The sequence below is a fragment of the Macaca fascicularis genome, chromosome 15 (genome assembly GCF_037993035.2).
Source record: "Macaca fascicularis isolate 582-1 chromosome 15, T2T-MFA8v1.1".
NCBI classification, from domain to species: domain Eukaryota; kingdom Metazoa; phylum Chordata; class Mammalia; order Primates; family Cercopithecidae; genus Macaca; species Macaca fascicularis.
The window spans coordinates 122,685,846-122,703,483 of record NC_088389.1 but is presented as its reverse complement, the minus strand read 5'-3'; the positions used below and the strand labels follow the sequence as shown (position 1 = coordinate 122,703,483).

The 17,638-nt window shown below is 40.0% G+C and overlaps 2 protein-coding genes across 12 annotated transcripts in view; both read left to right on the top strand.

The window, feature by feature from the left end:
- Nucleotides 1–13,664, top strand: part of NOL8 (nucleolar protein 8) — a 29,382-nt gene extending 15,718 nt beyond the window's left edge. For 5 of the 7 annotated variants that reach the window (XM_005582245.5, XM_045372980.3, XM_015436579.4 and 2 more), the window contains 7 exons: nucleotides 3,557–3,695; nucleotides 4,723–4,800; nucleotides 9,350–9,621; nucleotides 11,127–11,253; nucleotides 12,191–12,261; nucleotides 12,808–12,890; nucleotides 13,266–13,664. In XM_005582245.5, coding sequence (XP_005582302.3) covers nucleotides 3,557–3,695; nucleotides 4,723–4,800; nucleotides 9,350–9,621; nucleotides 11,127–11,253; nucleotides 12,191–12,261; nucleotides 12,808–12,890; nucleotides 13,266–13,316 — 821 coding nt within the window. In that variant the 3' untranslated portion in view covers nucleotides 13,317–13,664. The remainder of the gene's footprint in view (nucleotides 1–3,556; nucleotides 3,696–4,722; nucleotides 4,801–9,349; nucleotides 9,622–11,126; nucleotides 11,254–12,190; nucleotides 12,262–12,807; nucleotides 12,891–13,265) is intronic. The other 2 variants (XM_045372981.3, XM_005582247.5) reach the window with 1 other exon arrangement.
- A 3,748-nt stretch (nucleotides 13,665–17,412) lies between these two features.
- Nucleotides 17,413–17,638, top strand: part of IARS1 (isoleucyl-tRNA synthetase 1) — a 75,376-nt gene continuing 75,150 nt past the window's right edge. For 3 of the 5 annotated variants that reach the window (XR_012424895.1, XM_005582243.4, XM_065530812.2), the window contains exon 1: nucleotides 17,413–17,492. The gene's annotated coding sequence lies outside the window, so the exon portion shown is untranslated. Of the gene's footprint in view, nucleotides 17,531–17,638 lie in introns of all 5 variants that reach the window. The other 2 variants (XR_012424896.1, XM_005582244.4) reach the window with 1 other exon arrangement.

The window sequence follows — 17,638 nt, the reverse complement described above, 5'->3', positions numbered from 1 at the left end:
TACCTGGCAGCCTGTGTCAGTTGATCAGCAGGTTCTGGGTGAAGCCATGGAAGATGGTTAAGTCACTCCTGGCTTTCTAAAAGGAAGAGTGTTCATCGTCCTCCAATGTGCATACCTGGTGCAGATTGTGTTTTAAAGCTGTGTATCATTGAATGCCATTCTACTTGAATTTATCCCTATTTGAATGTATCTAAGAGTAATGATGCTATCAGAAGCATCCTAATTCTACTTCTTTCACTTACTATAGCATTTTTCACAGCAGTACTTCCAAACTTTTTCTACAGGATCTTCTCCTCTTACCCTTTTAAAAACACCTTACCTCCTACGTAGCTGGCTTGAATGAGCTCCCTAATTCCCTCTCCTAATCTCAGAACTTCTCTGCACTTCTTTTTTTTTATCCTTCCTGAATTAATCTAATCTGCATTTTAATCCTCACCATTCCTACTTCCTATTACCCCTTTCATCACTGGCATTTTCATTCTTCCCCTTCTAGCTTCTTCCTTTTTCTACTCACAGTTAGGTCTTGTGGTCCCAAAAAAGCCATTCCTCTAACCATGCCAGTTTTCAAGTTTCTACTCCATCTCTCTTTCAGTTCTGAATTTGAAGTGAAAAAGTAAATCACATCTAATTCAGTAGCAGTTGGCTTTTTATTGAAAACAATCTGTGATTTGATCTTCTCAATTCTTTGAGGTGATTATTAACAGTATTGGACTGTTTCAGGAAACCAAGGTTCAGAGAGGTTTAAAATGAATTCTCTAGGGTCCTCCCAAATTCTGTTTCAGTGCTGAGATTATAGGCATGAGCCACTGTACCTGGCCCTTTTCCAACTTTTGAAAGCACAGTGTCTGTCTATTCTGCAAGAAGCAGCACAGCCAGCCTCCATCACCTTGAGCTCTTTCCAGCATTGTATTCTACCTGACTTTCTCACTCAAAACTCCATGTTGAAAACACAAGAATAGGCCGGGCGCGGTGGCTCAAGCCTGTAATCCCAGCACTTTGGGAGGCTGAGATGGGTGGATCACGAGGTCAGGAGATCGAGACCATCCTGGCTAACACAGTGAAACCCCGTCTCTACTAAAAAAAATACAAAAAACTAGCCAGGCGAGGTGGCGGGCGCCTGTAGTCCCAGCTACTCGGGAGGCTGAGGCAGGAGAATGGCATGAACCTGGGAGGCGGAGCTTGCAGTGAGCTGAGATCCGGCCACTGCACTCCGGCCTGGGCGACAGAGCCAGACTCCGTCTCAAAAAAAAAAAAAAAAAGAAAACACAAGAATGAACAGAACCTGGAGAATAACCTTCATTTAGAAGGTACAGAGAGGTTATTTTCTTCTGCCAATTTTGTCTGTTTTCTTACAATGTTATGCCCAGACTGTTTATTCCCCAAAGAAGACCACCAGAGTCCAGAGTCAAAGCCAAGCGGCAAGGATCTTTACTACAAGTTCGAACTTGGTCCCTCCTTTACACAGTATACAAGAGGGCCCCGAACAATGCGAGCGTTTGCTTTTTATAGCCCGAAAGTTGTAGGGGAACAAAGAAATTCTTTTGGCTCCTGCGCTTTCAGTAACCTTGAACGGCTCTCTCCTTATCGGAGACTTTCCAGGTGGTGTTTGTACTGAGCTCAGGGAGTTTGAGAGATATATGGTGGTGGGATGGGAGGATGGGATGTGTTTGTGCTAGGCTCAGGGAGTTTTGAGCCCGGGGCTGAGGAATGTGCCCAGCTCCTTTCAACAACTCTTTGGGTATGTGTTCCATCAAAGCCATAAACAATTTGTTCTCCAAGTGCAGTGGCATTGTCTCCAATGACATCCTCTTCAGCTAACCTACAGCATATGTCACTGTTGATCATCCCTTCTTGAGATGTTCACTTTGCTTCCAATTGCATAACTTCCTGGTTTTCTTAACTCTTGATTCCTAATTTTTCTGTTGCCTCCAATAATGGGTTCTTCCCAGGGTTCCGTAAGTCCCTATAACTTTAGCCTTCACTTGCACGTGACTGTTTTTCAAATTTGGGTCTTCTTTCTTCCTTGCTGTTCTGCTGAGCTAACAACTGGTCATCAATGCCTGTTGGATATTTTCCACAGGCTTCCCTGAGTTTGTGTTAAAACTCAGCAAGTCCAAACCAGCTCTTCTCAACCTTTCTGTGTTGATGGCGTGTCCATTCTTAGAACCTCCATTGTTTGTTTTTTTCTTTCCTTCTCAACATTTTTTACTTTTCTGGAGACAGGATCTCACTGTGTTCCTCAGGCTGGAGTGCAGTGGCACAGTCATAGCTTACTGTAACCTCAAACTCAGTCTCTCTAGTAGCTAGGACTACAGGCACGTGGCACCATGTCCAGCTAATTTTTTTTTTTTTCCAGAGACAGGGTCTCGCTGTGTTGCCCAGGCTGTTCTCAAAACTCCTGGCATCAAGTGATCCTCCTGCCTCAGCTTCCCAAAGTGCTGAGATTATAGGCATGGAGCCACTGCACCTGATCACTTCCCAAATTTTGAGGCACAATATTGTGTCTCAAGTAAGCAACACAGCCAGCCTATATCACCTTGAGCCTTTTTCAGCATTATATTCTACTTCCCTAATGGTTATTAGATTAAAATTTAAACTGATGTTTTTGATAGTTAAAAGTTGTTGAAATTAGCAGTTCCATGTTTCAACCTAACGCAGTGTAAACTTTTTGTACTTTATTATTTCAATATATGTGTTCATTTTGTTTCCAACACCTAGCATGCTTTCCTACTACCTCTAGGGATTCAACTTTATCTTTCTTACCTCATAACTCTACCTAGCTTATAAAGCATTTTTTGATTCAGTTAAACACTACCTCAACTTCCTTTGAACTCTTAGAAACTTTGGGGGCATCCCTGTAGAGTACTTAAATCAGCATTTTATTCTAGTTTCTGTTAGTTGGTTATTTATATCCTGCAGTAAGTTGAAAGTCATACAGGCTTAACTACTTTTGTATTTCTATAATCCAAACTAGCTGTTTAACTTTATTCTCTGATATTTTGTCTGTTTGTAGTAGTTGAGGATAGTAGCTTGTAAAATTCCATGATGCCTTGGTATGTGTAGGGCATGTGGTTGTTTTCCCATAATACTTGTTATTGAATCAAAGACTGAAACAACTATCCACTAATATTGTCAGATATACCATTACCATTTTTCACTGTCTTTATCATTTTTAGATTTACATAATTTAGATTATGTTTAGAATGCTAAAAAAATCAAAGAGTCTAGAATCACTGTAGTTATTAGTATCTTGCTCTATTACATTTGCCAATCTTTACCTTAAAAGTTTTAGACTTGCTACTGAAAGCCATTAAATTCAGATTGTTTCATAATTAGGAACAGAAGTAGGACTTTTCATTATCTGGTCATGCAGACTTTCTGAGTTTGCTATGGCTGAGGGTCTTGGGATATGGAGGTTAGTGAAATGAGGTTAAACTTTTCTTCTTCCTGTCTTAATGGATTTTGTACATGTTTAGGTACTTGGTAAATATTTGATGATTGAGACTTCTCAGGCTGTTTTTTCCAAGAGATTATTAATTATCCCTTTCCCTCAAAGAGGTAAATGAAAAGAAAACGGCTGAGGAAGAAGAGCTTGCGGAAGAAAAGAAGAAAGCCCTGAATGTTGTACAAAGTGTTTTGCAAATCAACTTAAGCAATTCTACAAACAAAGGATCAGTAGCTGCTAAGAAATTTAAGTATGTTTTATGTTCCATCCCATTCTACCACATCATCCTTTGCCATAAATGTCTTCTTGAACTCAATTTAAAACTAGGTCTCTTTTAATGGCCTGGGAAGGCAGCTGGCAATATGTATCAGAGCCTTACAAATATACTTACCTTTGACCCAATGATTCACTTCAAGGAACTAATCTTAAATTATTTCTGTATTTATACCCTTAGATGTCATAGCAGCATCGCTTTCATTAGTGAAACAATTGGAAAACAGTTTAAATAGTAACTGTAAAACTATTTATATAAATGTAACTGTTATGGAAATTTTCAGGCATGCAATTTAGAGAGACTAACGTAATGAAAGCCCTGTACACCATTACCTAGCTTTTACAGTCACCAACATGTGACCAGTGTTTTCTTCTTTATCTTTATCCAGTCCCTGCTTTACACAATGAAATGTTTTATGCAAATCCCAGATAGTATATCATTTTACCTGTATGTATTTTAGTATATTTAAAATCATTTTAAAAGCTAAAAAAAATCCAGGAAATCTCAAAAGTAGGTAGTTTAAAATATTTTTTCAGCCAGGCGCGGTTTCTCACACCTATAATCCTAGCACTTTGGGAAGCTGAGGCAGGCGGATCACCTGAGATCAAGAGTTGGAGACCAGCCTGTCCAACATGCTGAAACCCCGTCTCTACTAAAAATATAAAAATTAGCCGGGTGTGGTGGTGCATGCCTGTAATCCCAGCTACTTGGGAGGCTGAGGCAGGAGAATCGCTTGAACTTGGAAGGCAGAGGTTGCAGTGAGCCAAGATCATGGCATTGCACTCCAGCCTGGGCAACACAGCGAGTCTCCATCTCCAAAAAAAAAAAAAAAAAGAAGTATATATTATTTTTAGTAAGATCCTCGTTATCTTCTTTGATGTCATATGGCTTCTTATTGCTGCAAAATTAGAATCTTCCTAGTGCTGAATTATAATTTGCTATTTACTTTTTGTATTAGTGTTCTGTTTTATCTCTTCCAACCTGCCCTCCTTTTTTTATGTAGGGACATCATACATTATGATCCAACGAAGCAAGACCATGCCACTTACGAAAGAAAAAGAGATGATAAACCAAAAGAAAGGTAAATAGAGCTACTTCTTTTAGCAATAGATCAGGTAAATTAATCTCATTTCAGACAATTAAAAATGTAGATAGGAACCAATATCCTACTCATTGGTCCCACTGTATTAAGATTGGTGGGGTAGGGGTAGTGCAGGTAGAGTTAGAGAGAAATTATTGATGTGGTGGAGTTGTTCTTACCTTTTGACAGAGGATAAATGATATGTACTCCTACTCTAGTATGCCTTTTATTTGTATTAGTTTCTTGTGAATTCTGTAACTACCATAAACTTAGTTACTTAAAATCACAAAATTTATTTCTTTACAGTTCTGGAAACTAGAAGTCCCAAATTAAGATACTGAACGGGCTATGTTCCTTCTAGAGGTTCAGGGAAACAAAGCCGTTTTATGCCTCTCCTAGTTTCTAGTGACTGCCACCAATCCTTTGGTGTTCCTTGGCTTTGAGACCACATTACTCTCATTTTTGCTTCTATCTTCACATGGCCTCTTCTTTTCTGTCTGTCTCTCCTCTTTGTGCCTCTTATAAGGACACTTGTGATAGCATTCAGGGCCCACTTGGATAATCCTGGATGGTTTATGTCAGGACCCTTACCTTAATATCTCTGCAGACTCCTTATCTAAATAATGTTAACATTCATAGGTTTCAGGAATTAGGACATGGACACAGCTTTTGGGGGGCAACCTTTCAACCATCTAGTGTGGTAGGAGCTTCTGTTTCCTATAGATGTGCAGTCAGTTGGATAAATATGGGGAATATATAGAGCAACCAGTAACAGCTTGGTTTAAATCCTTCATTTTCCAACTGCTAGTAGCCACGAAAATCACAAAAGGCAATGTGGTATCCTGAACAGAATCTTGAAACAAAAAAGACAATTTGTGGAGAAATTGGTGAAATCAAAACGATGTCTGAGTTTAGTTAGTGGTAATCTACCAATGTTAATCTTTTAATTTTGACAATTATATTCCAGTTACATACAGTTACATAGTTACATACATACAAAATTACATTAGGGAAACCAAAGTGAAGGCTATTTAGGAACTCTACTATTTTTGTAACTTTCTGTAAACCTAAAATTGTTCCAAAATTAAAGGATTCTTTTAAAAAGAATCACATTTTAGACTAAAATAGAAGTCATATTAATATTCCCTCCAATGTAGGATATTTGTGTATTATTTCAGATAATCCGTATTTCAGACAATGGAACAAATACGGCTATGTTTACCCCTTCCCTATACTCCTAAGAAGCCTCATCCCTTTACATCAGCTCAAAATCCAGGATATCATCATTCAAATCAGATCTAGGTACAGATGAAGCTTCTCTGTTACTCCTTTTAAGTACAGTACCTTGAGTGCAGTTCTGTTTGATAAGACGACCTACGAACTAAAAAAGCAAGTTATCTACCCTTCCTCCAATATAGAGTGGTGGAACAGGCATTGGATAGCCACTATAGGTACTGTTCAATGAAGGAAAACAGGCACAAAGGAGTCACATATCCATAGTAACTCTGAAATCTAGAGAGACAAATGTTGGAAGGTCTTTGATTAGGACTGAGGGCCTAGGAATAATTCTTCCTGACTCCGTTTTCTGGATCATCCTTCTCTTTTCATAAGTGCTGGCACAGGTTTACAGCTGGGTAGTTTTCTCAACCTGCTTTTTGCTTATAGAAATTTGGGAGTCCAGGCTGGGCGCGGTGGCTCACGCCTGTAATCCCAGCACTTTGGGAGGCCGAGGCGGGCGGATCACAAGGTCAGGAGATCCGAGACCACGGTGAAACCCCGTCTCTACTAAAAATACAAAAAATTAGCCGGGCGCGGTTGTGGGCACCTGTAGTCCCAGCTACTCGGGAGGCTGAGGCAGGAGAATGGCGTGAACCCGGGAGGCGGAGCTTGCAGTGAGCCGAGATCGCGCCACTGCACTCCAGCCTGGGCGACAGAGTGAGACTCCGTCTCAAAAAAAAAGGAAATTTGGGAGTCCAAAAGCCTATTCATTTTGAAATGTTCCTGTACCTACCAGTCCAGTCTAGTGGTAGTTCTGATAATATAATTCTCTTAAAATCTTCATAGTTTATCTGAATCTTCTTGGAATTCACTCTGTTAGATGAAAGTCACACATATCATTTTGAGATAAGCCTTTTTTGTTGTTTTTTTAACCTTGGGCTTCTACTGAAACTGCTGAGAGATAATGCCTCTAACCTCCATAGAAACCTTATTGTTTGAACAATTAAAGTTTATTTTCTTTTTTGTAAAATCTTAGAGACAGGGTCTTGCTCTGTCACCTGGCTGTAGTGCAGTGGCATAATCATAGCTCACTGTAGCCTTGAACACCGGGGCTCAAGTGATCCTCCCACCTCAGCCTCCCACATAGCCGGAACTACAGGTGTGCACCACTGTTCCTGGGTAACAGTTGGAAGCTTCTTATCTCTTTTTAGGGTCTTAACAAAGAATTTTGTTTTATTTTTAGACCGAGGTCTATAAATTTTTCTGTGACAGGCAAGATAGTAGATAAGGCTTTGCAGGCCAGATCGTCTCTGCTGTGAAGACTCCCCTCTACCTTTGTAAAAGAAAAGCAGCCACAGACAATATGTAAAGAAATGAGCAAGGCTGTGTGCTGATAAAACTATTAATGGACACTGAAATTTTCATTTCATATAATTTTTCCATGTCATGAAATGACGTTTGTTTTTCCCCGTCATTTCAAATGATAAAAAAGAAAAATTTCTTAACTTGCAGTTCAGACATAAGTAGGCAGTAGCCTGGACTTGGCCCATGGACCATAGTTTGTCAACCCCTTCTTTAGACCATGTTTTTCTAAGGCTGTCATAGAGTCGATCTTTGCTTAGAAGCCCTTTCTTAAATTTCATGTCATTTGCCTTCTGGAGATTAGGAGTCTTCAAAACCATGAATTCCTAGTTCCCTTTAAAAAAATATTCCTCCCTTTAGTTTCATTCTCTCCTATTTTACTGTAATCAGTAGGATGAAACCAGAATATACCTGTAACACTTCCTGGACATCTCCTTAGCTAGATCACCCAGCTAATTAGGTACATTTTCCATTTTCCACAGTACACACAATGCAGTTGACAGTGTTACTAAACTTTCTAGCACTGTATTACAAGCATTCCCTCTTCTCCAGTTTCCAACAGGATTTACCTTATTTTTCTCTTAAGCCCTTATCTGCAACCTCCTCAAAGGCCATATGGTTTCTTTTTGTTTGTTTGTTTTGTTTTGTTTTGTTTTGTTTTTGAGACGGAGTCTCGCTGTTGCCCAGGCTGGAGTGCAGTGGCCGGATCTCAGCTCACTGCAAGCTCCGCCTCCCGGGTTTATGCCATTCTCCTGTCCCAGCCTCCTGAGTAGCTGGACTACAGGCGCCCGCCACCTCGCCCGGCTAGTTTTTTGTATTTTTTAGTAGAGACGGGGTTTCACCGTGTTAGCCAGGATGGTCTCGATCTCCTGACCTCGTGATCCGCCCATCTCGGCCTCCCAAAGTGCTGGGATTACAGGCTTGAGCCACCGTGCCCGGCCATATGGTTTCTACTAACAGTTTTTTCAAGGTCCTTCTGGCTTTTGCTGTGATCTTAGTCTCAGAAGTTATGTATCATGACATTTGCCTTACTCTGTCCATTAAAAGAGTCACTAAGTCCAGCTCACACTCAAGGGATGAGGGAATTAACTTCCACCTCTTGAAGGAAGAAGTAACAAAGAGTTTTTGGACAAATTTTAAAGCCACCATGTGATGGTTAAATGAAAATCACTTGGAACTGCCTACCATTTTTTATAGAGCTTGGTGTCATAAGAAGTATATCTGTCTTAAAACCTAACCAGATTGGTGTATTTACTGAAATATTAAAAGTTTCTCTCTTTGAGATGGTCTCTACCACTAAGAAGGGTTATTTGGATATCCTGTTCACTTATTATTTTAGGTAATACATTACAAATTTTGGCCTGGTCTTAAAGGAAAAAGAATTTTAGTATTTTCTTAGTTCAAAATTCAGTATTGGAAACTGCCATGTAACTTTTTGTCCAAGATCAAAGAGAAAAGCATATTCATTCTTAAATATAGAGCAGATAGATTCATGGTAACAAAAATTTCATTTCAAAAGAAACTATACATACTTATAATTCATTTCTATAACTGATTTACAGTTTTACCAGATATTGGTAAAATTCCCAGTATCTTAGGAGTCATGTGGCCTACAGTTTTCATTTTGCCTATGAGGAAACTGAGGCCTAGTAAAGCTAAGTGATGTCCTTCCTTACACCTAGCTGTATAGTTTAGGCATAATTTCTGAATGTAGTTCAGAGGATGATAGAATATGATTCATGCAGCTGTTTGAGATTTGTGTAAAAAAAGCTTATTGGTCAAGATTTTACTTCTATTAGTAGAGTTTTATATGTAGAGTTTTATTTATTTTATTTGTCTATTAGTAGAGTTTTATATCCTGGTTGTTGAAAGGGCAGAATTAAAGTTGTCCAGGATTTTTTCTTTTCCTGATTTCTGGAAATTTCCCAAAACTTGTTTGTGATGCACATGTCTATATATGTCATTTCAGTAAAGCAAAACGAAAAAAGAAAAGGGAGGAAGCTGAGAAGCTACCTGAGGTGTCTAAAGAAATGTATTATAATATTGCTATGGATCTGAAAGAAATATTCCAAACTACAAAATATACCAGTGAAAAGGAAGAGGACACACCCTGGAATGAGGACTGTGCTAAAGAGAAACCTGAGGAAATCCAGGGCCCTGCAGCTCTGACCAGTGGCGCTGAGCAGCCCAGCGGGTTCACATTCTCCTTTTTTGATTCGGACATTAAAGACATAAAGGAAGGTACTTTTCTTTTTTCCCATACTTTTTGATTTTAGTCAGTTTGAACTTAATTGATTGAATCTGCATTAAGTGTAACCGATTTAATGTCAGCTTAAGAAAGGATTCTTTCTTCTACCTAGATAATTTGAGATTTAGTGTCACAGGAGCATAAACACGATGTTCCTGAAGCTGTGATAGAAACTATTTTTGCATTTAAGGAAGCAAACTTCTACTAGCTTCCATATGAAGGGAAGACAGAGAATAAGGTACAGCATCTTTTCTGTTAAGTAAAAAGTCAGGAAGAAGTATGGAAATTCATATATTTAAATAACTTTGTATCTTAAATGAAGCTGAAGATGCTATGACTTATGGAAAACTAGTGTTACATATAAGATAAAAGTAACCTTGGTTTTATACAAATATGCCATATCATCAATATGCCAGTTATTGCACAGTTTATCCCTGAAGATTTGCCAGAACCTAGAGAGAAGAATAAACACTAGTACATACAGTTTTGCATTTCATTTCTAGAGGTTTACCTCTAAAGGCCAACATGGGCCACAGGTTAAAAAACACCTGAGCTATTCCTCACCCAGGGTTCAAGCTTTCTGGCAGTTCACCGTAACAGCAAGCAATACATATACAGAATACACACATACCTAACTACAATGATTCTACTTTAAAGATCAGCAGTTAAAATACCATACATGTGTTTGGTAGATAACAATTTTTTTTTTTTTGAGACGGAGTCTCTGTCACCCAGGCTGGAGTGCAGTGGTGCGATCTCGGTTCACTAGCAGATAGTACCAACTCTGTGGTACTTTAAAAGGAAGTATGACAATCTAGTAGTTGTTCAAAAATTATTGCAAATAAGACTTCATTTTCTTGTCTAAACTGTTGAGTAGAGTTGGCATGATATAAATAGTAACTATAATTTTTCTAACTTTGAGAGCAAAACGTGAGAAATTGACCTTGAAATGAGTCCTAAAGACACCAGCAACTTGAAAGATGTTTTTTAAGTACCTGGGAAATTTTGAAGACTTGCGAGGTGATTGTCTTGATCTTATAGCAGTAGTTTTTTCAGCAGTTCTAGCAAAAAGTTTTGGGTACTGAAAATGTAAAGACATATCCTTTTCTCATTTATAGACAAGAGGGAAACCTGATTTCCCTGTATCATGTTATATTTTAGGTTTCTCATGCTAGCACAGATGCCATGGTTATTTTAGGTGTCATTTTAAAAAATTATATAGCTCATTTGTAAACCTTTAGTTTTTATACTTTTTTATATTACTGCTGTCCTTATCAGATCATTCTAGCGATGCCAAAATTATCATAGTAGCTTCTGAAAATATTTGAAAAATCTAAGAAGATGATACTACCTATTTTTTGATACGATTTTAAATTAATGATTAACATATTGGAACTTTAGATATGTCTACATGGTAAAAGTAATCAAATGAATGTGTTCAGAAATACTTGGCTGTGGAGTTACAATCCCACCATCTTTTGTTGTCATAATGATATAGAGACCTACAGAGTCGAAACAGTGAAACCTGGAAAGATTGTCTGGCAGGAAGACCCTCGTTTCCAAGACAGCAGTTCAGAAGAGGAAGATGTTACTGAAGAAACAGATCACAGAAAGTCCAGTCCTGGGTAAGCAATTTGTTTCTTTGCAGGCATAGTTCATAATTTGTAAAATCTGAATTAGACATGTTTAGAAATATTTTAGCTTCTGCTCACATGACAACTAAATTGTCTTATCTCCGCTTTTTTTTTTTTTTTTTTTTTTTTGAAATGGAGTCTCGCTCTGTTACCCAGGTTGGAGTGCAATGGCATGATCTCAGCTCACTGCAACCTCCACCTCCTAGATTCAAGCGATTCTCCTGTCTCAGCCTCTGAAGTAGCTGGGATTACAGGCACACGCCACCACACCCGGCTAATTTTTGTATTTTTAGTAGAGACGAGGTTTCACTATGTTGGCCAGGCTGGATCTGAACTCCTGACCTCAAGTAATCCACCCGCCTCAGCCTCCCAAAGTGCTAGGATTACAGGCATGAGCCACTGCGCCTGGCCATCTCAGTGTCAGAGTGTTCTCTAGCCTTTTTGTAATGGAGAGTGTGTTTCCTTTTCCATGAGATTTGGATAGCACTAAGGGGAAGATAGGATGTGCACAGAAAAGGGAAGGTAGCCTGACAGTGAAGTCACTGGTCTGGAAACAGGATGCTGCAGTTGACTGGATGCCTACCCATAGGAGGCACTGGCAACTGGGGTAGCAGTGACGGGAGTGAGAGTATCAGCAACCAACACAGGAAGGATAGAGGTTCTACTTAAGTCTTCATTATCAAAGCTTCAGATAGAAGAACGTTAGAGGGAGGGTTATTTTAACTCAGGGCAAAATGTGCAAAATACAAAGCAGATATATTTAAGAGTACTGCTCCCCTGGATTCTAGAGGGAAAAGAAAAAAAATAAAAGATATACTTAAGAAATAGTGTATTTATGTTTTGAATATATTCTTAAATATTGAAATTAAACCAACCAATACCTATCTGTTTTTCTCTCTCTCTCTCCCTTTGTCCTCTTTCTTTTCAGAGAAGCACCATTACTTGAGAAAGAGACCACTAGATTTTTCTTTTTCTCTAAGAATGATGAAAGACTTCAAGGTCAGTCCATTTTTTTCATCAAATCACGTACATGGAACAGGTAATAGTACAGCTACAATAATTCACATCCAGGAATTTTGACCATTGGTAGTGTCATGTGGTTTAACCCCGTTTGTTCACACTGATGAATGTTAACTTGTAAAGCTGTCAAGGACTGAGAACTCCCCACTCACCACTTTCTTTGCCCACTCATTCTCATCAGCAAAGGCTTGTTTTGTTCCAGGGACTTCCTTAGATGTTAGGCATACAAAACCCCTAAGTTTTTAGTACCATAAAAGTCCATGTGAAAACTCAGGGTGTTGGTGAACTCATTTCTTAAAGCCTAGCATAAACAAAGTTTCATAATAGTAAATGATATATATAAACAGTAAAAGCAATACTATATTTTTCATTTGGAAAGAAAGAATACTAATTTTTAAAAATAAGTAGAAACTGAGGGAAAAGAATGATCTTAACTAGAATTGGAGACCTTGATAATGCCAACACTTAGAATATTACCCATTTTAGTAGTAGTTTGCTGCCTCATCTTTCTTGTTTTTCCCCTAGTAGGTTCTGACTTATTCTGGAGAGGAGTAGGAAGTAATATTAGCAGGAACTCTTGGGAGGCCAGAACAAACAACCTGCGTATGGTGAGTGATTGTTTCTCCATGTTATTTCCTAAAATAGACATGTTGTTGTCTATCTAGAATTACAGTGCTGAAAGGGAACTCATGAATGGTATAGGTGAGGAGACCGCAGACTGGCTCAATTGAGTGACTGGTCCCAGAGTCCAGCCAAGTCTATTAAGTAACAGGAAAGCATCAGATTTTTCAAGACTGAATTGTAGTTCCCATTATAAACACTTAATGCCAAAAATGCCAATATGCCCTGTTGATTTCAAAACAGCACTTTCAAAATAGGTTTCCACCGCCCTGACAGTGAGAATAACCTAAGTTTTACTGCTATCTACTGAACATCTTAAAAACAATTTGTTTATTATTAACAAAGCCTTTTTTTCCCCCTAGGATTGTCGGAAGAAACATAAAGATGCAAAAAGGAAAATGAAACCAAAATAATAAATGTCAGTTGGTTTTGATACTGAATGTGAACAAGGCTTACCTAAGGAAACTGACTCAGAAAATAGTTTTAGCTGACAAAGAAGAAATTTCAGAGTGAAGGAATTTTAAAAATCTGGCTGATGGAATATCATTCTGGTTGCCATCTTTTTCTATGGAACTCCTCTGCATTTCTTCCTAGTTACTTCAGAAAATTAAATTCCACTTCTTAAAAAAGGAAGCACAAGATAGTCCTCGAAAATACTTTTTGTATATAATCTCTGCCCTCTATCCTGAGTAACTAATGGACATCTTCTCATGCAAGGTTTACATGAAGCCTTTTTTAATAAATGGGTCAAAGTACTTGTATTTTCTAGCCTAAGCTTTGTGTGAATTATAGGCTATTTGAAATGTTTATTTCTGATTATGTCAAATACACCTTCCATTTTGTCATTTTTGTTTAAGCTGATGAATTACAAGTCAACGTTGAGTTTTATACTTGCGTTTTGGTGAATAGCTAACTGAAATATAGGACATTGCAGACCAATATCATATAAGAGTTCTGTGAGGACCAGGAGAGGAAGCCAAATACAGTTATCTTGTCATTGGCCTCTAGGAATTAGGGAACAATATCTAGATGCAGACCAATCCCAAAATTCTAATTAGCCAAAAGCTTATGAAAAATACCAAGTGTCTGAAAGATAGGTAGTCACAATTAGGAGTCAGGACCCTGAGCCCAAATAGGGAAACAGATTTAATATTACATTAAATAAACCAACCTGCCTAGATTTCAAGACATGCCTCCTATCAAAGTGGGCTCTGTGTGAAATAGTATTCTATAGGCCCAGCACAGTGGCTCAAACCTCTAATCTTAGTACTTTGGGAGGCCGAGGTGGGCAGATCACCTGAGGTCAGGAGTTCAAGACCAGCCTGGACAACATGGCGAAACCTCGTCTCTACTAAAAATACAAAAATTAGCTGGGTGTGGTGGCTCACACCTGTAATGCCAGCTACTCAGGAGGCTGACATAGGAGATCACTTGAACCCAGGAGGCAGAGGTTGCAGTGCCGAGATCACGCCACTACACACCAGCCTGGGTGACAGTGTGAGACTCCATTTAAAGAAAAAAAAAAATAGTATTACATAGACAGTTCCGAGGGCCTATCATTGAGCCATGATGTGTGTACCTAAAATTAGTATTTATTGATTTACCTATGCTGAATATAAACTCTTTAACTGTTGGGATTTCATCTGGTGTGTTAACCATTATGTCCCCAGTGCTTATGCTCAGTATGTGTTTTAAATAAGGGTCCAAGGAACTAAATAACTTGAAGAGTCATTCTGGATTCCTAGGTTTCCAAAACTTCAGACTTCAAGGAGAGTGGGGACAACTACACAGCAGGATAAATAATTCACACGTTCTACCTTCTCTTGATGTAGATCACAGTTTATACCTTATTTTCTACTGCTGCATAGGAAATCATCTCAGTAACAGTCATTTACTCACAAATACTGCAATTTGGTCAAAACTCATTAGGACTGCTGATCTGTGCTCTGTGTGCTTTCATTGGGGTGGTTCAGCCAGGGCTACAGGATCTGCTTCTAATATGGCCCACTCAGTCCCTGTTCATGGGCTTCCTTACAGCATGGCAACAAAGCTCTAGGAGCAAGTATTCTCAGAGGCAGGAAGCAGATGCTGCCAGTCTCTTAAGGCTTGGCTCAAAAACTGGCTCAGAGTCACCTCACTGATTCTATAGGTTTAAACTGACACACACACCCAACCAGACTGAAAGGGAGGGGACACAGATCCTCACTTCTCAGTGGGAGGAGTGTCAGAATGTGTGGCCATAATTTAAATCCGGCACATGCTTCACAAGCAGACAAGTAACATCAACTAGCCTTTCCCACCCCCAGTTCCTGCTCCCCAGATAAAATCACCTTCAGCAATTTAATTTCTCTAGTATTTATCTCCATGTTTCTACCTAACATGCTTATGCTCTGATTTCTTGATTTTTCACTACCAGACACTACATATTCTGAAGACGTGAAAAAATTATTCTCTTCAGTCCAAGTAATATATTTTGACTACAGTTAACTTTTTGGCTGGAATTTTTTCATTTGCTTAACTTTTTCTAGATTTAGTCTTCCCATACCTTCCAACTGTGGGACATGATGAGGTTTCTCTTCAAATAGCCTGATCAATCCTTTATTCTTTAATTCATAGTACCTCCCTCCTCCCTTTTTCCTTCCTTTCTGCCTTTGTTACATGCCCAGACAGGCCACAGTGCCAGGTGTTATCAGTACCAGCTCACATTGCTTTCCTTATCTGGAGAGACCAGCTCTCTAGCTCACTACACACCCCTTCCCCCTTTCCGGTCTCTTACGTGCCCACCTTATCTAAAGAAAGTTAAAATGTTTAACCAAGCAGGGTTAGTTTAGATTGTGAGGCCCAACTCCAGCCAATGGAGAAAAGGTACAGGGGCAGGGTTTGCGTCAGGGAGAAAGGCTCTCGTGCCCCTTTGTTCTGGTGTGCTCTCATGGTGACTGGCCAAGAATAAGCACCCCTCTGCACAGAAGTAAATTGCTTCGCTGAAAATCCTTTTCGAATGTTCAATTTCCTTAGGATTTTGAGCATTATTTCCAACACAATAGTACTATTAATATAAATGTTTCTCAATCAAATTTTTAAATAATTAGACTTGGCCTACCTCACATTTGTCCAAGAGCCCTCTGTCTGGCTCTAATCTGGGCTCTCTGGATAGGTGACAAAATTGAACCAAACAAGGTGGCAGGAATGTGAAAACTTCAAACACATTCCAAATACTTTCAGTTAATTAACAAGATTTGCAGCTACTAAATTATGTACGTTATGTGAGTATAGTCATGGAACATTGAGTTACCCGTGATGGAGGACATGAAACCACTTTAATCCTTCACACAGGGCCAAGATGGTAAGTAAAGTAGAATATATGCTAAACAGACTATCAAAATGTTCCTAAACTTAGTAAGATACTGCATTCTACCTATTCTAGGCCAGATCAATTTTTCATATCCCTCTAATGGATACAATAAGCAGTAATTGAACTACTATATTGATTGGCAAGATCCAGAATTTCCTTTAGAGGCTCTGGGGCCAAAGCCCGAGGCCTACTGCCCTTTGCAAGGCTCCAGATTTTAAGCAGCAGATCAGTAAGGTACCAAGCAGACTCATAGCAATGAAAATAAGTATGCAGGCCGGGTGCAGTGGCTCATGCCTGTAATCCCAACACTTAGGGAGGCTGAGGCAGGCAGATCGCTTGAGCCCACAAGTTTGAGAGCAGCCTAGGCAACACAGCAAGACCCCGTTGCTAAAGAAAATACAAAAATTAGCCGGGCGTGGTGGCGCTAGCCTGTAGGTCCCAGCTACTTGGCCAGGGATGAGATGCGAGGATCATCTGACCCGGGGAGGTCGAGGCTGCAGTGAGCCATGACCGTGCCACTGCACTCCGCCTGGGCGACAGAATGAGACCGCTTCTTAAAAAAATTGTTTCTGCAATGTTTTCATTACCGGAAACATTTTAAGTAAAATACAAGAAAACTTTTAAACCTGGTTGTCAGGTCCTTCCTTCCCTTTTGTTATTATCGTTTCACGTAGCCATTTATGATAGGAGAAGCAGCTTTGGGGTCAGCGGCTCAGGGCCCAAAAGTATAATTATTAAAGCCATCTCTCCGGAAATTGCTGTTTGTCGATATGAATTTTAGGTACGAAGTGTCCAGTCAGATAAATACAAACGCAAACAAGATGAAGCCCCGACCTCGGCGCCCCTTCCCAGTGGGCCTTCACCTACACAGACTTGTCCACAACCCGAGGGCGACCTCGGTCTACACTACCGGAACGGACACCACCCGCACGCACAGCTCCGCACTCAGCGCCGGTTCGTTTTCCAGGCGGAGCCGCAAAGCCAGCAAGCACCACCGTCGCACCAGACGGACGAGTGGGCGTAATCATGTCCGCCGTGACCAATCGGCGTCTGGCTTGTTGGCAGGTGTCAGGCAGCGAGCACTGATTGGCCGGTGCGAAGCTGGCCGCCTTCCCTGGATCCCGCATTTTCAGCGCGTTGCATCACCTCCACGCGCCGGGTCGCAGCTTGGACGCTGGGAGAATTTCTTCCAGGCTTGCTGGCCTCCGGGGCCGTCCAGGCACGGGGGGCCCCTCAGGTACGCTTTTTCTTCCCTGCAGGATCCGGCCCTCAAAGGTGAGGGTCACGCACGCGTTACAGCCCCGAAACAGTAGCACAAGATTTAATTTTTAAAAGAACGTGTTTCTTCGGGGCTTGCCATTCGTTCGTTTCCAGCCTTAGGAA